The sequence below is a fragment of the Heptranchias perlo genome, chromosome 40, assembly GCF_035084215.1.
Source record: "Heptranchias perlo isolate sHepPer1 chromosome 40, sHepPer1.hap1, whole genome shotgun sequence".
Classification (NCBI taxonomy): Eukaryota; Metazoa; Chordata; class Chondrichthyes; order Hexanchiformes; family Hexanchidae; genus Heptranchias; species Heptranchias perlo.
The window spans coordinates 947,504-962,690 of record NC_090364.1 but is presented as its reverse complement, the minus strand read 5'-3'; the positions used below and the strand labels follow the sequence as shown (position 1 = coordinate 962,690).

Sequence of the window (15,187 nt, the reverse complement as noted above, 5' to 3'; positions counted from 1 at the left end):
TCAGCCCATGAGTTCATCCTGCAGTCCCTGCACTGCAGCATCCAAATGTTCCTTAAATGATTTCAGTGTTTTCCCCATCGCTACTCCGTCTGGAAGTCCCCTCTATTGTGATGGATATTTGAGGTTCCACTGTAGTTTTAGAAACTGGATTTCAGCTTTCTTAATTTGCGAAAAGCTGATTTAAAAAAAAAAGAAAATACTCCTTTGCCTCCATCCCTTGGCCAAACAGGCAGACAGACAGTTCACTCCCAGGTGCTAGAGAGGATAGATAGAGGGGACACTCACCCTCTCATTCCTCCTTTTCAATTTCTCCATGAACTGGATGTAGCATCTCATCTGGACTGTGTGAGGGAGCTGAGGAGCTACCCCATGAATCATGGTTGGACTGCGCAAGGGAGTTGAGATGTCGCCTTCGTGTTTCTAGCTAGTGTGTATGAAGGAACCAACGGGGCTGCTCGTATGAATTAGCTTGAAGGGAACAGAATTAATACCTGTACGCATCAAAGCTTGAGTGTGAGAGGGGGCCGAGGAACCGCTGGCCCCCTCTCACAGGGATCACAGTGGCCCACACAATTTCCCCCTGGCATGTGCCAAGGATTTGAAATAATTCAGACAGTGGAAACTGAAGTACACGTTCACCAATGAAGTGAAAGTCTCGCATTAATAGTGAAAGGGCTGTGTTAATTAGTGGTGGTTGATCTAAAGCTGCTTCGGCATTCTGTGTTCTTGGCTCCATCGCTCTATCAGATTCAATAACTTTTCCAGTTTTGCAACCGCAACATCATCAGCACATGCTGTTTAAAAAAAGTATGATGGAATCAAACAACATGGGCTGGAGGTTAAAGAGTCACATAACAGAACATGGGCTAAAGTAAAAAACATCATGCAGTTTTGCTTTTAATGTATGTTAATGGTGGAATGCTGTAGAATAAATCATAGAATGGTTACAGCACAGAAGGAGGCCATTCTGCCCATCAGGTCCATGCCGGCTCTCTGCAAGAGCAATCCAGCTAGTCCCACTCCCCCGCCCTAGCCCCTGCAAATTTTTTCCTTTCAAGTACTTATCCAGTTCCCTTTTCAAAGCCACAATTGAATCTGCCTCCACCCATTCCACCAGCCTGTCTATATCCTCTTGAAGTCTATCACTATCCTCCTCACTGTTCAGTACACTTCCAAGTTTTGTATCATCTACAAATTTGGAAATTGTGCCCTGTATACACAAGTCCAAGTCATTAGTATATATCAAGAAAAGCACTGGTCCTAGTACCGACCCCTGGGGAACACTGCTGTACAACTCCCTCCAGTCCAAAAAACAACCGTTCACCACTACTCTGTGTTTCCTGTCACTTAGCCAATTCTGTATCCCTGTTGATACTGCTCCCTTTATTCCATGGGCTTCAATCTTGATGACAAGCCTATAATGCGGCACCTTATCAAACGCCTTTTGAAAGTCCATATACACCACATCAACCACATTGCCCTCATCGACCCCCTCTGTTACCTCATCAAAAAACTCTATCAAGTTAGTTAAACACGATTTGCCTTTAACAAATCCATGCTGGCTTTCCCTAATCAATCCACACTTGTCCAAGTGATTGCTAATTCTGTCCCGGATTATTGTTTCTAAAAGTTTCCCCACCACCAAGGTTAAACTGACTGGCCTATAGTTGCTGGGTTTATCCTTACACCCTTTTTTGAACAAGGGTGTAACATTTGCAATTCTCCAGTCCTCTGGCACCACCCCCGTATCTAAGGATGTTTGGTAGATTATGGCCAGTACCTCCGCAATTTCCATCCTTACTTCCCTCAGCAACCTAGGATGCATCCCATCCAGACCGGGTGACTTTTCTGCTTTAAGTTCAGCTTGCCTTTCTAGTACTTCCTCTTTATCAATTCTTAGCCCATCCAGTATCTCAACTACATCTTCCTTTACTGATGTAAGGAGTCTTACAACACCAGGTTATAGTCCAACAGTGTTATTTGAAATCACAAGCTTTCGGAGGCTTCCTCCTTCGTCACCTGACGAAGGGGATAATCTCCGAAAGCTTGTGATTTCAAATAACACTGTTGGACTATAACCTGGTGTTGTAAGACTCCTTACATTTGTCCACCCCAGTCCATCACCGGCATCTCCACATAATTCCTTTACTGAGACTGTGGTAGCATCTTCTTCCTTGGTAAAGACAGATGCAAAGTACTCATTTGGTACCTCGGCGTACTTTTAAAATTGTACCATTTAGTTTATATTGCCTCTCCTTGTTCCTACCGAAATGTATCACTTCATACTTTTCTGCATTAAAGCAATTTAGCAAGCAATAAAGCAATTCTTTAATTAACTTTTTCCCTTTCTTCAGAACTATCACATTCCCACCATGGAGAATGGTCCAGAGCTAGCTAAACGGTTCCTGAAAGAACTGACAGATATTCAGGTAGGAGTTTAGGGTATTGAGCCACACAATTATGTATTATACCTTGCAATATATCCTGCTGACTCATGCAAGGTAAAGCTGATGACTGCAGATACTTTCATATCTGTTCATGTGTAGAGTTCCAATGGAGAGAGTCCTTTCCCATTATACAGCTTAGTCTTTATAAAGTAGTCCCTTAAAAGGGAAGAAAAGATATGGGGATATTTTTATTTGAAATAGTCCATTCTATATTCTAACAATATATCATCAGAAAAATTATCACTGATGCTTTTTTAGAAACCTCAACATTTTACTTTTCACAGCTCTCCTCTGTGCTGCCAGCTGCTTCGCGATGCCACTGCCTGGGAGGTGTTCGAGAGCAGCTGCATTAATCACAATAAGAGTTAACTTTGAACCAGCATAGAAGCTGATCCTGAGACACTCAATCAGTTCTAAAACCTTGTAATCCTTTATAAGGAGGCACACAGCACAGGATATTAGTGGGTCCTGCAATGGACTGAGAAATTTACTTTTGCAGAGAGTAATCAGTCAATCCTTTGGCAAACTAGGGAGATTTGTGAGGAGAAGATATGGATGAGACAGCTCTGGGATTAACAATCAGAGATTTTAGGGTCTTTGGAATTCTGTACAGTGGGGACAAAATATATTCCACTGAGACACCATTATTTTTCTTATTTAGTTTCCCTTTCTCACCTTAAAGCATCGACTCTTGCTGGTTGTATGTTTGCACAGGTGCCTGTTGCCCTCCGGTACCTTGCCCAAGTGGGCGTTCTTTATGCCTGAGCCTAGACAGTAAGTGTCAGTGGGCTGTTTGACTCTGGAAGGCATCCCAGCCGAACATTGTCCTCGCCTGACATTGCCGTATGCACATTCCGGCAAGTGACTAGACATTGCTCAGTTACATCGAGTTACAACCCCGGCTGATTTTCCCCTCCCATACCCAGGGATCCTGAGGCCTATTGTAACACTCCAGCTGTTGCCCTGGCATTGACCAGAGATGGAACCTGGAGGCTCCTGGTCAGTAGGGCTCAGTACAACACCAGATGGGGCATTCACCCACTATCCTGGAATTCTGTACAAAGTGAACGGGAAAGGTTTCAATCCACTGCAATCCTTTACCTGGACTTACTGTGTTTTTCTCTGCTGGCAGCATTATAACTGAGGAGAGTTATGGGGAGGGGGATTGACAATATATTACATGATTAAAAATACAATTTTATTCTAATTTCAGTATGGTCGGACCTCCAGCGACTGGACGCACCTGGTCATCTAAGCAGTGGGAATCTGCTTCCTATTCTGCACAGCCCCGAGCCAGAGGCCACCTCTTTCTCTCCTTTTGCATTAGGGATACTTTCCATTGGTTTTGGAGGAAATATCTGAGGCATTTATTAATCTTATATGATTATAGATTTAGTCAAAATTTGGATTCAGTGGTACTGTCTTTTTTAGATTCTTTGGTCTGACTAAATATATATTACTTCTTGCTTATTAACCATGTTGCTGCTCTTTATGGGATTGTAGTTAGTGATCCCAGTGAGAAATTCTCCACTCCAGACATCAGAAGAAATCAATCGTGCTGGAAGAACTGAAGTTTTTTCCCCTGGACACCCTTAGCAGTCTGTCTGTCGGTTAAAATAATCATAAATTAAAATAGAAAATAATAGCAGATCCATCTGGAACAGGAAAGACGAGTTAACGATTGGGAACTACACTGTCAGAACTGACCTCCGCTCAATAAGTTAACGTGTCTTTTCTCTTTCAGACACAGATAACCTGCTGCTCATTTTGTACTTTGGAACAGAATACAGTTTCTCATTTTAGTTCTCATGGACTTATAGTGGTACGGTAACATAGTGGTTATGTTACTGGACTAGTAATCCAGAGGCCTGGACTAATAAATCCCGCCACAGCAGCTGGGGAGTTTAAATTCAGTTAATTAAATAAAAATCTGGAATAAAAAAAAGCTAGTATCAGTAATGGTGACCATGAAACTACTGGATTGTCGTAAAAACCCATCTGGTTCACTGATGTCCTTAGAGAAGGAAACCTGCCATCCTTACCGGGGCCTATAAGTGACTCCAGACCCACAGCAATGTGGTAGACTCTTAACTGCCCTCTGAAATGGCCTAGCAAGCCCCTCAGTTGTACAGTCCTGCTCAGCAGTTCCAGAAGGCAGCTCACGACCACTTCTCAAGGGCAACTGGGGGTGGGGATTAAATGCTGGCCTTACCAGCGACGCCCACATCCCATGAATGAATTAAAAAAAAGACTTCTTCAGCTACTGCAAGCCGCTGGGGGTCTCAGCCCCGCTGGGTCAGACATACTGATGGCAGGCTGCTAAAATCCCCTGAGAACAGGAACATCTTTGCTGCTAGATCATACTGACAAATTGGTGCCTCCATCAGCACGTTCCCTATGCTTATGTTCATAATGGTTACTTGGATGACACAAAGCTGTTCGTGTTTGCACTGACCAGTACAAAACAGATGCATATCAGAACCGTGTTATATGAACAATGCAAATGATGCAGCTTTCAGCTTGAGCTTTTTAAATTTATGACCTTTCCTGTACTGCTGTGTTCCTCACCAAGTCAGTAACATATTTGCTAGACTCTGCTCGTGCCTCTCTGATAGAGCTTGAAGGTACATAGGAACAGGAGTAGGCCATTGAGCCCCTCAAGCCTGCTCCGCCATTTGATAAGATCATGGCTGATCTGTGATCTAACTCCATATACCTGCCTTTGGCCCATATCCCTTAATACCTTTGGTTGGCAAAAAGCTATCTATCTCAGATTTCAATTGAGCTAGTATCAATTGCCGTTTGCGGAAGAGAGTTCCAAACTTCTACCACCCTTTGTGTGTAGAAATATTTTCTAATCTCGCTCCTGAAAGGTCTGGCTCTAATTTTTAGACTGTGCCCCCTACTCCGAGAATCCCCAACCAGCGGAAATAGTTTCTCTCTATCCACCCTATCTGTTCCCCTTAATATCTTATAAACTTCGATCAGATCACCCCTTAACCTTCGAAACTCCAGAGAATACAACCCCAATTTGTGTAATCTCTCCTCATAACTTAACCCTTGAAGTCCGGGTATCATTCTAGTAAACCTACGCTGCACTCCCTCCAAGGCCAGTATGTCCTTCCAAAGGTGCGGTGCCCAGAACTGCTCTCAGTACTCCAGGTGCGGTCTAACCAGGGTTTTGTATAGCTGCAGCATAACTTCTGACCCTTGTACTCCAGTCCTCTAGATATAAAGGCCAGCATTCCATTAGCCTTATTGATTATTTTCTGCACCTGTTCATGACACTTCAATGATCTATGTACCTGAACCCCTAAGTCCCTTTGGACATCCACTGTTTTTAACTTTTTACCATTTAGAAAGTACCCTGTTCTATCCTTTTTTCATCCAAAGTGGATGACCTCACATTTGTCTACGTTGAATTCCATTTGCCACAGTTTTGCCCATTCACCTAATCTATCATATCGCTTTGTAATAGAATCAGATGGACGCTACCAACTTGCTTTTCTTCCTTTCATTTGTTTTTTTCACCCTCAAAACTCTCCTTCCACTATAGAAGTGCTTGGCTTCCACTCTGTGCTTACCCCTAATAGCCGGTTAAGCTCACAGCTTGGAAAAAAGCTTGAGAACACACCTGTATGCTGCAGTGCAGTGACTGAGCTCCCAGGGACAGAGTGTGGAGGTAAGAATAAAACACAAACACTGGGAGTACTTAGCTAGTCGATTAGTGCCTGAAAGAGGATAACGGGTTAATGATGGGGGTGGAGATATTTCATCACTTCAACACGAAGCGTCTCCCCCCACCCCAAATCGATATCCTGGCTTTTCACTTTCAGATGCTGATTGGTGCTGTACATTATTGGCATTTTCTACTTTTTTTTCTAGTTTTAAGTTCTGACATCATCCACTGTTCATGCAGAATAGGACCATGAAGCTCACAGACGCCAATCCATGAGTGGTAGAAGTTGTTGAGATCTCCTCTGTATTAGGTAAATAATGTAATATGTGGCTCCAATGTATCCAAGTTTGCTCACGATACAAAGCTAGGTGGGAAAGTAAGCTGTGAGGAGGATACAAAGAGTCTGCAAAGGGATATAGACAGGTTAGGTGAGTGGGCAAGAAGGTGACAGATGGAGTATAATGTGGGGAAATGTGAGGTTATTCACTTTGATAGGAAGAATAGAAAAAGAGTTTTTTAAATGGTGAGAAACTATTAAATGTTGGTGTTCAGAGAGACTTGGGTGTCCTTGTACAAGAAACATAAAAAGTTAACATGCAGGTACAGCAGGCAATTAGGAAAGCAAATGGCATTATAGCCTTTATTGCAAGGGATTTGGAGTACAAGAGTAAGGAAGTCTTGCTGCAATTGTACATGGCCTTGGTGAGACCACACCTGGAGTACTGTGTACAGTTTTGGTTTCCTAATCTAAGGAAGGATATACTTGCCTTAGAGGCGGTGCAACGAAGATTCACTAGATTGATTCCTGGGATGAGAGGATTGTCCTATGAGGAGAGGGTGAGTAGAATGGGCCTATACTTTCTGGAGTTTAGAAGAATGAGAGGTGATCTCATTGAAACATATAAGATTATGAGGGGACTTGGCAGGGTAGATGCTGAGAGGTTGTTTCCCCTGGCTAGAGAGTCTAGAACTAGGGGGCATAGTCTCAGGATAATGGGGTGGGCCATTTAAGACTGAGATGAGGAGGAATTTCTTCACACACAGGGTTGTGAATCTTTGGAATTCTTTACCCCAGAGGGCTGTGGATGCTGAGTCATTGAATATAATCAAGGCTGAGATCGATAGATTTTTGGACTGTAGGGGAATCAAGGGATATGGGGATCGGGTAGGAAAGTGGAGTTGAGGTTGAAGATCAGCCATGATCTGATTGAATGTCGGAGCAGGCTCGAGGGGCCGTATGGCCTACTCCTGCTTCTATTTCCTATGTTCTTCCACAAACCCTGTACCATTTAAAGGTAATTAGATTCAATATTTGGAACTATTCTTCCTTACCCCTTTCGTGGTAGTTATCTTTGTTAACTTATCTCACATATTTTGTTTTGTGGTTCATGAAGACCCTTATCTGTGTGGGCATTTTGTGTGTGCAAAACGGTTGATTTAGCAAGTGAGAGCTGTACTTCATGGGGGAACTTCTAGATGCAAAAATAAAAATGCTGGTGCTCTGATTTTCTAAAACAGACTTCAAGCATCACTTCTTGCTGTGAATGACTTTTACGGTGCGTAATTAGAGTTATTGCCGCGATAGCCATTTTGAGTGAGGACCTAGTGGATGGGGAGAGAGAGGGAAGGCGGGTGATGGGGGGAGAGAGGGAAGGCGGGTGATGGGGGGAGAGAGGGAAGGCGGGTGATGGGGGGAGAGAGGGAAGGCGGGTGATGGGGGGAGAGAGGGAAGGCGGGTGATGGGGGGAGAGAGGGAAGGCGGGTGATGGGGGGAGAGAGGGAAGGCGGGTGATGGGGGGAGAGAGGGAAGGCGGGTGATGGGGGGAGAGAGGGAAGGCGGGTGATGGGGGGAGAGAGGGAAGGCGGGTGATGATCATTGTGGATCAGCTGCCAACTCCCCTCCCAACTTGCATGTGGGAATAGGGATATTTAAAATGCAGCTAGCTGAATTGGGGTTCAATACTTGCTTAATGGATGGTAGTTTGTGTGCAGATCTTCATCCAGAAATCATCACAGTCTCCAAGTAGGGAGTGTTGGCAGTATTTAATTCCTTTTTTTTAGCAGAACTTTTAATATTAATCAATCCTGATGAAATGACAGTTTTTCTGAATTTGCATTCTTATTGAACTTCAGAAGTGTGTTCATTTGTGTCCATGTATATATCTTCATGTCTGTGTGTCCATCTGCACATGTGTCTGTGTGTATCTGTATTTCTTAGCGTGCCCACGTATTATTCGCATGTCTTAGTGTGATCATGTTTATCCGCATGTCTTAGTATGCCCAGGTTCTTATCTGCATGTCCGTCTGTATGTACTTGTGTGTATGTGGCTGTCTGTGTACACGTGCATGTCTGTGTGTACGTGTGTGCATCTGCTTGTCTGTGTACATGTGTGTATTTGCATGTCTGTATTCCTGCATGTCTGTCCACGTGTATCTGCATGATTGTGTCCACGTATGTGTCTATGTCTGTGTCCATGTGTGTATCTGCATGGGTGCACATATCCATGCATTTGTGTCCATCTGTGCATATGCATGTATCCATGTGTTTATCCACATGCATGGATTCACATCCACATGTTTGTGTATGTACGCTTGTGTATATATGAACAGTGTCCCAGTATTGCTATTTACAAGAGTGATTAAAGTCTGCATTTAAATAAGCTGGTACGCCACAGATCAGGCCATGTTAATTTTAAATCCTGGATGTGGGGGCCTGTAGGTTTAACCACTTGAACTGGTCTCTGCTTTGGGAACAACTGAGAATTTTGCTCTAGTCTTAGCTGGGTTGGGGTAGAAGTTTTGGAAATGAAGAGGTTCCCTTAATGTCTGAATGGGTCAACTCAAAAATAACAACCAATTATGCCATCTACCAGCTTCTTCTTAAACCCATCCCTTAAACAAGCTCTGCATTCTTCAACACCAACTACCTGAATGCTAACTGTAGGGAGGCTGCAGTGGGTAAGTCCCTGACAAACACTTTATATCACCTTCTGCACCTCCACCAACCCCCAACCATTGACATTCATAACTTTCATTTTACCCAGAACTTTTAAAGTTATTCAGCATTATCTGCTGGCTCGGTGCTTTGAGAGTTTGAACCCTAGGTTTGGCTAGCTATCCTCAGTAAACACATTCTGCCTTTCTGCACTTCTCAACACAGTCACTAGATGGAGGAAGGTACTTTCCATAGCTCGATGCCCAGCTTGGAGTGGGGTGGGGGAGGGGAGACAGGACAAGCCATATCCTGTAAATCCACACCCAGCCATGCCATAATGTCGATGCACACTTCAGTCAGCCAGCCCTCTGCTCACTGGTGATAGTCTCCCCACAGCTGCTTCTGAGAAAGGAGAAGCACAAACAAAAGATGTTTCTAGGCTAATGAAAACTTGCTGAAAATACTCAGCAGGTCTGTGGCGACAAACAGTTAACGTTTCAGGTCGATGACCATTGGTCTTTATTTCAGATTTCCAGCATCTGCAGTATTTTGCTCTTGTTTTGATGTTTCTAGGCATTGGTGTGAGTGTGAGACCCTGAACCAAATAATCCAAATGCAGCTGTTGGAAGGAATGAGTCAAACCTGAAAACACAAAAGAATCTTTTCATGCTCATAGTTCTGTGTGGGTGAAGCAGCAGCAACGCTCTGGTCAAGCCCCATGTCTCATCCAGCACTTGCTCCCCACATTCGAGTGGAAAAATGTACGATGAAGTAAAAATCCCCAGTGATTTTAATCATCTTATGCTCTTTTCAAACCAGAAGTTACTGAAATCTTTTAACCCTAAAGTAGGTTTTAAATGGTCATGCTTTTCATATACTCTGATTTCTTGACAGGAAAAAATTGTTCTCCAGATTTACTGTTCACTGCTAGATGTGTGTGCATATATATATTTGTTATCTCTAATTTTATATAAAAATATATAATTAGAGATGACAGAAAAACTCAAACACACAAAATACTGTAATTACACGGTGAGTCTGTGAGCATCAGAGTGAGGACAGGTAACCACCTTGGGTGTGACAAAGGCCCCACTTAAACCGCGAATCTGTATCTGCTTTTCCCGACTGGCCTGCGGTGCATTCGTTGAATTTTCTAGTTTTACCTCAATAGTTATGGGTATAGCTTGTGCATCATCACAGAGCAAGTGTGAAAGATCAAAGGGAGGAAGCTTTGCAAACCAAGGCATCATTGAAGATGTGACATGTGCTGCAGTCATAAACTGCCTCAGTGCATGATACAGAATGTGGTCACAGGGACTGCTGTACAGGTTTTAGGTCCAGCTTTAAAAAGTTTTTATAAGTTTTCCAACTAAAATTGGTAAGTGGGTAAGAAAAGAATACTTTTTTAAAGGAAGAGTGGGGAGTGGCACTGGCGGTGGATGCTGAGTGTATGGGGAGGGGGGCTGGGGCTGTATGGGGAGGGGCGCTGGGGCTGGATGCTGAGTGTATGGGGAGGGGGGCTGGGGCTGTATGGGGAGGGGCGCTGGGGCTGGATGCTGAGTGTATGGGGAGGGGGGCTGGGGCTGTATGGGGAGGGGCGCTGGGGCTGGATGCTGAGTGTATGGGGAGGGGGGCCGGGGCTGGATGGTGAGTGTATGGGGAGGGGGGCCGGGGCTGGATGGGGAGGAGCGCTGGGGCTGGATGCTGAGTGTGTGGGGAGGGGGGCCGGGGCTGGATGGGGAGGGGCGCTGGGGCTGGATGGTGAGTGTATGGGGAGGGGGGCCGGGGCTGGATGGTGAGTGTGTGGGGAGGGGGGCCGGGGCTGGATGCTGAGTGTGTGGGGAGGGGGGCCGGGGCTGGATGGTGAGTGTGTGGGGAGGGTGGCCGGGGCTGGATGGTGAGTGTGTGGGGAGGGGGGCCGGGGCTGGATGCTGAGTGTATGGGGAGGGGGGCCGGGGCTGGATGGTGAGTGTGTGGGGAGGGGGGCCGGGGCTGGATGGGGAGTGTGTGGGGAGGGGGACCGGGGCTGGATGGGGAGTGTGTGGGGAGGGGGGCCGGGGCTGGATGGGGAGTGTGTGGGGAGGGGGGCCGGGGCTGGATGGTGAGTGTGTGGGGAGGGGGGCCGGGGCTGGATGGTGAGTGTGTGGGGAGGGGGGCCGGGGCTGGATGATGAGTGTGTGGGGAGGAGGGCCGGGGCTGGATGCTGAGTGTATGGGGAGGGGGGCCGGGGCTGGATGGTGAGTGTGTGGGGAGGGGGGCCGGGGCTGGATGGTGAGTGTGTGGGGAGGGGGGCCGGGGCTGGATGCTGAGTGTGTGGGGAGGGGGGCCGGGGCTGGATGCTGAGTGTGTGGGGAGGGGGGCCGGGGCTGGATGCTGAGTGTGTGGGGAGGGGGGCCGGGGCTGGATGCTGAGTGTATGGGGAGGGTGGCCGGGGCTGGATGGGGAGTGTGTGGGGAGGGGGGCCGGGGCTGGATGGTGAGTGTGTGGGGAGGGGGGCCGGGGCTGGATGCTGAGTGTGTGGGGAGGGGGGCCGGGGCTGGATGGTGAGTGTGTGGGGAGGGGGGCCGGGGCTGGATGCTGAGTGTGTGGGGAGGGGGGCCGGGGCTGGATGCTGAGTGTGTGGGGAGGGGGGCCGGGGCTGGATGCTGAGTGTGTGGGGAGGGGGGCCGGGGCTGGATGCTGAGTGTGTGGGGAGGGGGGCCGGGGCTGGATGGGGAGTGTGTGGGGAGGGGGGCCGGGGCTGGATGGGGAGTGTATGGGGAGGGGGGCCGGGGCTGGATGGTGAGTGTGTGGGGAGGGGGACCGGGGCTGGATGGGGAGTGTGTGGGGAGGGGGGCCGGGGCTGGATGGGGAGTGTATGGGGAGGGGGGCCGGGGCTGGATGGTGAGTGTGTGGGGAGGGGGGCCGGGGCTGGATGCTGAGTGTGTGGGGAGGGGGGCCGGGGCTGGATGCTGAGTGTGTGGGGAGGGGGGCCGGGGCTGGATGCTGAGTGTGTGGGGAGGGGGGCCGGGGCTGGATGCTGAGTGTGTGGGGAGGGGGGCCGGGGCTGGATGCTGAGTGTGTGGGGAGGGGGGCCGGGGCTGGATGCTGAGTGTGTGGGGAGAGGGGCCGGGGCTGGATGGGGAGTGTGTGGGGAGGGGGGCCGGGGCTGGATGCTGAGTGTGTGGGGAGGGGGGCCGGGTCTGGATGCTGAGTGTGTGGGGAGGGGGGCCGGGGCTGGATGGGGAGTGTGTGGGGAGGGGGGCCGGGGCTGGATGCTGAGTGTGTGGGGAGGGGGGCCGGGGCTGGATGGTGAGTGTGTGGGGAGGGTGGCCGGGGCTGGATGGTGAGTGTGTGGGGAGGGGGGCCGGGGCTGGATGCTGAGTGTATGGGGAGGGGGGCCGGGGCTGGATGGTGAGTGTGTGGGGAGGGGGGCCGGGGCTGGATGGGGAGTGTGTGGGGAGGGGGACCGGGGCTGGATGGGGAGTGTTTGGGGAGGGGGGCCGGGGCTGGATGGGGAGTGTGTGGGGAGGGGGGCCGGGGCTGGATGGTGAGTGTGTGGGGAGGGGGGCCGGGGCTGGATGCTGAGTGTATGGGGAGGGGGGCCGGGGCTGGATGGTGAGTGTGTGGGGAGGGGGGCCGGGGCTGGATGGTGAGTGTGTGGGGAGGGGGGCCGAGGCTGGATGCTGAGTGTGTGGGGAGGGGGGCCGGGGCTGGATGCTGAGTGTGTGGGGAGGGGGGCCGGGGCTGGATGCTGAGTGTGTGGGGAGGGGGGCCGGGGCTGGATGCTGAGTGTATGGGGAGGGTGGCCGGGGCTGGATGGGGAGTGTGTGGGGAGGGGGGCCGGGGCTGGATGGTGAGTGTGTGGGGAGGGGGGCCGGGGCTGGATGCTGAGTGTGTGGGGAGGGGGGCCGGGGCTGGATGGTGAGTGTGTGGGGAGGGGGGCCGGGGCTGGATGGTGAGTGTGTGGGGAGGGGGGCCGGGGCTGGATGCTGAGTGTGTGGGGAGGGGGGCCGGGGCTGGATGCTGAGTGTGTGGGGAGGGGGGCCGGGGCTGGATGCTGAGTGTGTGGGGAGGGGGGCCGGGGCTGGATGCTGAGTGTGTGGGGAGGGGGGCCGGGGCTGGATGCTGAGTGTGTGGGGAGGGGGGCCGGGGCTGGATGCTGAGTGTGTGGGGAGGGGGGCCGGGGCTGGATGGGGAGTGTGTGGGGAGGGGGGCCGGGGCTGGATGCTGAGTGTGTGGGGAGGGGGGCCGGGTCTGGATGCTGAGTGTGTGGGGAGGGGGGCCGGGGCTGGATGGGGAGTGTGTGGGGAGGGGGGCCGGGGCTGGATGGTGAGTGTGTGGGGAGGGGGGCCGGGGCTGGATGGTGAGTGTGTGGGGAGGGGGGCCGGGGCTGGATGCTGAGTGTGTGGGGAGGGGGGCCGGGGCTGGATGCTGAGTGTGTGGGGAGGGGGGCCGGGGCTGGATGCTGAGTGTGTGGGGAGGGGGGCCGGGGCTGGATGCTGAGTGTGTGGGGAGGGGGGCCGGGGCTGGATGCTGAGTGTATGGGGAGGGGGGCCGGGGCTGGATGCTGAGTGTATGGGGAGGGGGGCCGGGGCTGGGGCTGGATGGTGAGTGTATTGGATGGATGTTGTGATGAGGTATCATGTATAGAATCATAGAATGATACAGCACAGAAGGAGAGCATTTGTGACTGTGCTGGCTCTTTGAAAGATCTATCCAATTAGTCCCACTCCCCCCTGCTCTTTCCACATAGCCTTGCAAATTTTTCCTTTTCAAGTATTTATTCAATTCTCTTTTGAAAGTTACTTCCACCACCCTTTCAGGCAGTGCACTCCAGATCACAACAACTCGCTGTGTAAAAAATGTGTTCCTCATGTCGCTTCTGGTGTGTGGAGGGGTACTGTAGGGAAAGCTAGTGTCAATGGTCTTGTTACTGGGTACAGGGCAGTTTTGGATTAGAATCCAGGAGAAAGTAGGTTGTTTCTGTTGACCATAGTTTGAAAGGGTGGGATTCAGATCAGGCAATTCAGCTGACTGTCAGCCTGGCTCCGGCTCCCCTTTGCTGCTATTCTTGGTGACACTGTTTAATGTTAAAACATCCAATTAAAATGGGTCACCTGAGCCGTATGCTGCCTGCCCTCTTGTCATTGCTTGTTGTTGGGGCTCACGGCTGATCCCAGGTGACTGAAGCTGAAGGTTTGTTGTCCTGTGGGGTGCAGGCAAGGATCTTACTTCCAGATTTTCCTACCAGTGGGTTTGTAATTTACAGTGGCTACAATGCTCTTCCTCGTCAAGATTTGTTTCAGTCCCTATAATTCATGATAAATAGTTTACAAAATTTAATTTGTTGCCATAATTACCATTAGAGCCTTTAGGCAGCTATATGAGAGTGCAGAGAATGTCAGGCTGCTGTTAAGACTGCAACAGCTGACTGACTACTCGAAATGTCAACAAAATGTTATTATTTCAGTAATTACAAAGACCCCTATTGGGTTACTTTTGGGAGATAGATTAGAAATTAAGTTATTTATAAGTTATGCAGGTTCCAGTAAATTCTGTCACAACTTCACCTTGTGTTTTGCTAGTTTGTCATAAGCGATCAACTTCTCTTCCTGCTTAGTGTGACAGGCAGTATACATGTGTGTCTGAGAGCACACTTTTATGCTACCGTGTATGTGTGTCTGAGAGTATACACATCTGTGCCTGTTTTGAGTTTTGCCTTTGACTCCCATGGTGCTGAGACATCGGGTTACATCGAAACTGCAACACAGAAACAGGCCATTCGGCCCAACTGGTCTATACTGGTGTTTATGCTCCACACGAGCCTCCTCCCTCCCTATTTCATCTCACCCTATCAGGATACCCTTCTATTCCTTTCTCCCTCATGTGCTTATCTAGCTTCCCCTTAAATGCATCTATGTCGTCTTGTATTTTGACACATTCTTCCTTTGTACTAGCTACACCCCCAATTTGGTGTCATCCGCAAATTTTGAAATTGCACTTCCGAATCCCGAGTCCAATTTGTTAATGCAAATTGTGAACAATAGTGGTCCCAGCACCGATCCCTGTGGAACACCGCATCCCACCCTCCGCCAGTCTGAGTAGCTACCCTTAACCCCTTATAAATCTGCCATTCACTTCTTT

The 15,187-nt window shown here is 49.5% G+C and overlaps 1 protein-coding gene across 2 annotated transcripts in view; it reads left to right on the top strand.

Annotated features, from left to right (window-relative positions):
• LOC137305453 (branched-chain-amino-acid aminotransferase, cytosolic-like) overlaps positions 1 to 7,641 on the top strand; it is a 49,942-nt gene extending 42,301 nt beyond the window's left edge. For both annotated transcript variants that reach the window (XM_067974285.1, XM_067974286.1), the window contains exons 10-11: positions 2,355 to 2,429; positions 3,661 to 7,641. In XM_067974285.1, coding sequence (XP_067830386.1) covers positions 2,355 to 2,429; positions 3,661 to 3,702 — 117 coding nt within the window. In that variant the 3' untranslated portion in view covers positions 3,703 to 7,641. The remainder of the gene's footprint in view (positions 1 to 2,354; positions 2,430 to 3,660) is intronic.
• The last annotated feature ends 7,546 nt before the right edge of the window (positions 7,642 to 15,187 follow it).